Source organism: Elephantulus edwardii, unplaced genomic scaffold (genome assembly GCF_000299155.1).
Source record: "Elephantulus edwardii isolate Elephantulus edwardi_28Jun2011 unplaced genomic scaffold, EleEdw1.0 scaffold00236, whole genome shotgun sequence".
Lineage (NCBI taxonomy): Eukaryota > Metazoa > Chordata > Mammalia > Macroscelidea > Macroscelididae > Elephantulus > Elephantulus edwardii.
In genome coordinates this window covers 3539607-3545606 of record NW_006399986.1, presented here as the reverse complement: position 1 = coordinate 3545606, position 6000 = coordinate 3539607, and the positions used below count along the sequence as shown (strand labels likewise).

Genomic DNA, 6000 nt, shown 5'->3' with positions numbered 1-6000 from the left:
GCTACCAGTCGAGGCGGGGGTGGGCAGACGGGTTCTGAGACTTAGAGAGAGAGCCCTGGGCGCAGGTGGGGCAGGGGGCCCCCACCCCAGTGGCCACTGAGAAAGTTCTCCTTCCAGGTGTTCTCAAAGCAGTCCATGTCCTCCAGGGCCTCTCTGTGATGGACGGAGGCTCTTAGCTTCACCAACAGCTACAGATCTGAGAAGTTGGCCCATGGACCTGCCCGAGGACCAGAAGGCTGACCCTGCTGCGGCAAGTAGGTGGCTGGGCCCTCGGGGTGAATGAGCACTGGATAAACAAGTGGCTTGGGACGGCTGAGTCTCCCTTTAGGCCAGAGATGGGAACAAACCTTGATTAAGTGCCCACCTAAGAAGTCCTCGTGGGGCAGTGGTCTAGAGCTTGGCTTCCAACTCAGAGGTCAATGATTTAAACCCACCTTGTGGTTCTGAGGGAGAAAAGACGTGTTGATCCGCTTCTGTAAAGATTACGGCTTTAAAAGCCTTTCCTGGGGAATTCTGCTCTCTCGTGTAGAGTTAGAGTGGGAATTAACTCAATGGTGATGGTTTGGGTTTGGTTTAACGTGCCCACTTTTCTGTGCACCTTGTCACATTTCCTCTGGTGAGGCCAGTCAAGGGGACAACAGAAGTCTTTTGACTGAACTGTTCCCTGAAGGTCCCTCACCTGCAGGTTCATCCCTCACCTTTGTGGAACTCTCAGCCCACGTGTCATCATTGTGCATGACAGGTGTAAGTTTCTCCGCTGTCTTGCTCCCCCCTTCATCACTGACATTGGCATTGACTTCAGCATTGACATCTATTTGGTGAATTAGTTTTCCCTGCTAGGACGTGAACAAGGATTTGGCCCATTCATTCACTCTGGGATTCCCAGTCCCAAAAAGTGCACCTGTAATTTCCAATTTCTCTGTATTCCCATTTAAAAAAAAAAAGTAAAAAGAAACCAGCAAAGTTAATGGCAGTTTTTACATTTGTGTATTATAATTAGCAAAAGTAGCATCTTTTTTATTATTATGATTCTCGCCACTGGGCCAATGGGCAGCATCATAATAAATGAAGAGATTGATAATAAGTGAAGAGATTGAGATTGTTCACAGTTTTGGTTTGCTTGGATCCACAGTCAACACTCTTGGCACCAGCAGTCAGGAATTAAAAGAGTTATTGTGATGGGAAAGTCTGCAGTTAGAGACCTCTCTAAAGTGTTGACGTGCAAAGATGTCAGTCTGGAGACCAAGGTGCGCCTGATACAGGCCATGCATGCTCTTTGCAATTACTTGTTTTGCATCAGAGAGCTGGACAATTACTAGGGATGCTAGAAAGAGGATTGATGCCTTTGAGCTATGGTGCTGGAGAAGAGTATTGAATATACCATGGACTGCTAAGAAAACAAACAGGTTTGTCCTGGAGAGGGTGAAGCCAGGCTGCTCTTTGGAGGCAAGGGTTCTGAAGCTCTGTCTGACATACTTTGGACATGTTTCAAGAGGGATGTCATGCTTGGGAGGGTGGAGGGACAGCGCAGGAGGGGAAGACCCTTGATGAGATGGATTGATTCAGTGAGTGGGGTAATGGGGGTGGGTGTGTCGTAGACAATGCGATTGGCACAGGATAGGACAGAGTTTAGGGCTGTTGTACATCGCAGGCGACTTGATGGCACATAACAACAACACCACCACTTGTTACATGCCATTGAGTTGGCTGTGACTCAGAATGAACTTATGAGTCTGCCCTATCCTGTACCATCCTCACCATCTGACACACTTGAGCCTATAATTGGCAAAAGAAGATATTCCCTTTATTCCAGTATGTCCAAAATAGCACCTATTCAGCCTGTAATCTATACAAAAAGTGTACCAATCAGATTGTTCTATATTCCTTTTATTTGTATTAAGTCTTCAAGCACTGATGTGTGTTTTACACTAGCAGCTTCTCAGTGGACACCGTAGTGTTCAGTGGCTCCCGTATCAGTCAGCTCTGCTCTGGAGCAAAGCCTGGCACACAGTATGAGTGCAGGAATTAGGCTTTGAGTGACTGGAACGGTGCAGACCAAATGAATCTAAAAGCGGTTTTCCGTAGGAAGTCACTAAAGTGTCCCTCATGGAGACTTCTCTGCTACCTGGAGGATACTGACAGAGCTCCCTCAGGAAGTGGCAAGCTCTCTCCAAAAAAATGTTGGTGATCTCAAAACCAACCTGCTCCTCACAGAAAAAAAGAATTCTTGTTCCCTCTTCCCAGATGAGCCAACCCACTGGAGAAGAGGGCGGAAGTTTTTGACCAAAGGCGGTATACTCAGTAATGATAGAACTATTTAGACAATTGTAAGCACCTTCTAGCTGCACTCAGTTTAATATGGGACAGGCCCTCCGCCTTCCATGAGACTTGGTCTAAAAGGGAAGTCAGAGCTCTTCCTCTCTGGGGAAAAAATGTTTAAAGGGAGAGGCGGTCTAAAAGTGGAGGTACGTCAAGACAGTAGAGGCTGAACACCAAAATCAGCCTGATAAAGGTTGATGACAGCAAGAAACTAGGGGAGTGGGTAGGTATCTGCAAAAGTGACCGAGAAGGAAAGTCCTGCCTAATCATGGGCTGCTGTTCTGTGGTTGTTAAGGACTATGACAAAGGATGGATGGCATGGAAGAGTATTTAAAATAGAAGCAATGAAACCAATTTAAAACTTGGCATATTGCCTTTCTATGAAGATGGCACCAAAAACGAAGAAGGAAGCCCCTGCGCCTCCCAAAACTGAAGCCAAAGCAAAGGCATTAAAGGCCAAGAAGGCGTCCTGAAGAGCGTCCACAGCCGAAAAAAAAAAAAAGAAGATATGCATGTCACCCACCTTCCGGCGGCGTAAGATGATGAGACTCCAATGGCAGCCCAGATACCCCCGGAAGAGCGCCCCCAGGAGAAACAAGCTTGACCACTATGCCATCATCCAGTTTCCCCTGACCACTGAGTCAGCTATGAAGAAGACAGCAGATACAAACACACTTGTGTTCATTGTGGATGTCAAGGCCAACAAGCATCAAATCAAACAAGCTGTAAAGAAGCTCTGTGACACTGATGTGGCCAAGGTCAACACCTTCATCAGGCCTGATGGAGAGAAGAAGGCCTATGTTCAACTAGCTCCTGACTACGATGCTTTGAAATGTTGCCAACAAAATTGGGATCATCTAAACTGAGTACAGCTGGCTAATTAATTTTTTAAAAATTTTTTAATTCTTTTTATTGATTTTAAGTCTCTCTGGAGACTAAGGTGCGCCTGATACAGGCCATGGTTTTTGCAATCACTTGTTATGCATCAGAGAGTTGGACAATGACTAGGGTGGATAGAAGGAGAATTGACGCCTTTGAGCTGTGGTGCTGGAGAAGAGTATTGAATGTACCATGGACTGCCAAGAAAACAAATAGATTCATCCTAGAGAGGGTTAAACCAGGCTGCTCCTTGGAGGCAAGGATTCTGGGGCTTCGCCTGACATACTTTTACATGTTGTAAGGAGAGACAGGTCTTTGGAGAGGGACATCATGCTGGGCAGAGTGGAGGGACAGCGCAGGAGGGGAAGGCCCTCTATGAGGTGGATTGATTCAGTGACTGGGGTAATCGGGATGGATGTGTCAGAGGCAGTGAGATTGGCACGGGATAGAGCAGGGTTTAGGGCTGTTGTACCTAGGGTCGCTATGAGTCGCAAGGGACTCAACGGCACATAACAACAACAACAACAGAAAAGTTGGATATTCATTCATTGTTGCACATTGTCTTGCCTTTCCCCTCCCCCATCTGACTAATTCCAAATACAGATTTTCCTCACCATAAAAAAAACCCCAAAAAAACCCCACAAAACAACAAAAAACCTTGGCATATTCAAAAGAAAGAGGAGGTTAGAATAGTACATAAGATAGGGGACTTCCAGAAGTTCAAGTGCGGTTTAGAAGAAGCCATGACATGAGGACTATCATTGCTGATGTCAGATAGATCCGGGATGAAAGTAAAGAATACCAGAAGAATGTCTTTTTAGGCTTTATTGACTGTGCAAAGGTGTGTGAATCATAACAGAGTATGCCTAACACTGAGACGAATGGGAATCCCAGAGCTTATTAATTGTGCTCATGAGATACTTATACCTAGATGAAGAGGCTGCTGTGGTTTAAAATTAAGAAAGGCATGCATCAGGGTGGTATTTTTCCACACCTCTTCAGTCTGTATGCTGAGCAAATTATTCAAGAAACTGGTCTCTATTAAGAAGCATGTGACATCAGGATCGGAGGATGACCTGTGTTTCGTAGATGATACAACCTTGTTTGCTGAAAGTGAGGAGGACTTGAGGCACTTGTTGCAAAAGATCAAAGAATACAGCCTTCAGTATAGATTGCATCTCAATGTCAAGGAAAAAAGATTCTTACCACTGGACCTATAGGCAACATCAGGAGAGATGGAGAAAAGAGTGACGTTGTCAATGACTTCACCTTACTTGGGTCCATGATCAGTATCCTTGGAACCAGACGTCAGGAAATGCATGGCACTGGGAAAGTCTACAGTCAGAGGCCTCTCCAAATTATTGAGGAGCAGTGATACCAGTTTGAGGACTAAGGTGTACTTGATTCGGGCCATGGTCTTTTCAGTCACTTGCTATGTATGCATCTGAGAGCTGGGCAGTGAATAAGGATGACAGAAGAAGAATTGCCGCCTTTGAGCTGTCATATTGGAGAAGAGTGCCAAACATCCCCAAATCTGCCAAAAGAACAAACGAATATATCTTAGAGAAAGTGCAGCCAGAGTGCTCCTTGGCTTCAAAGATGATAATGCTTTGTCTCGCATACGTTGGGCCTGTTACCAGGAGAGGCTGTTGTTTGGAGAAGGGGCATCATGCTTTGAAGAGTGGGGGCGTTGGCTGAAGAGAGGAAGACCCTCAACCAGATGGATTTCTGCAGTGGGCTCCGAAGTGTCACTGTATAAGGATGCACAGGGTGCGACAGGGTTCAGATCTCTTGTTCATAGGGTCTGTATGAGTCATTCTTAACAGAAGTTAACACCCAAAGGGGGAGGTAGGACACCTCCTCTGAAACTCAGACTGAGGGGAGACTCGGGCTCGGGACTCCCACTCTCTTCAGATGTGAGTCTGAAGAGGAGGGGTAGAACTCCCACCCGCTAGGCAGACCCAGTCTAATAGGGGAAGCAGGGCTTCCACCCTTGGGAAAGCCTAGTCTGATATGGGAGGCAGGGATCCTTTGTTAGAGGCTTCCAGCTATTGGCAGCCGAGCTAACATCTTGTCTCAAGAGTCCTAGGTCTGACCCTGAAACCTACAGCGTCCCTTTTCAGCAGGAAGTAGCTAAGAGAATACGCCATCCCCTTTTCCTTATGAATCAGGGTGAAGTCTCTCTCAGGGAGGAGTGATAGGGAATGACAAAGGACACACTGACAAAGGAGATTAATCAGAACTGGCTTTAACAAGCACTGTGGCAATTAGACAATTGAAACACTTTCGGGGGGGGAAAGAACGAACTGGGAAGGGGGGTAGAGAAAACAGTGCAACAATGAATGAATGAAAACCCAAAATCTCTGTAAATGTTCATTAAAATTAATAAAATTTAATAATAAAGAGACAGATAAATGTACAAAATAATAAAAAAAAGAGTCCTAGGTCTGGACTTGGCCTCAGGACACTTTGCACCTGTCAGAGGGTGTCGGGGATAGAGGACCGCTCGGCTAAGCTATCGACCTGCAAGCTTCACCTGCACCGGTAGAGGGCGTGCGGCCACCAAGGAACTGAACCCTCGGAGTGAGAACACGCCCAGGTGGGGAGGTGGAGATGGGGAGAGAGAGAGAGAGAGAGAGAGAGACAGGCGGAGGAAGAACTGAAAAGGCACAAGGAGTGCAGAGACAGGGAGGTACAGGGAAGAGAAGAGGAAGAGGAGACAGAAGAAAACGGGGACAAGAGATCCAGAGAGGCAGAATGAGGGGACACTAGGGGGAATGTGGAGACAAGGGACACAGAGTC

General features: G+C 46.5%; 1 protein-coding gene across 1 annotated transcript in view; it reads left to right on the top strand.

Annotated features, from left to right (window-relative positions):
- The first annotated feature begins 211 nt into the window (after positions 1-211).
- The window catches only part of CCDC155 (coiled-coil domain containing 155), a 29808-nt gene continuing 24019 nt past the window's right edge, over positions 212-6000 (top strand). The window contains exon 1 of the mRNA XM_006898731.1: positions 212-254. Coding sequence (XP_006898793.1) covers positions 212-254 — 43 coding nt within the window. The remainder of the gene's footprint in view (positions 255-6000) is intronic.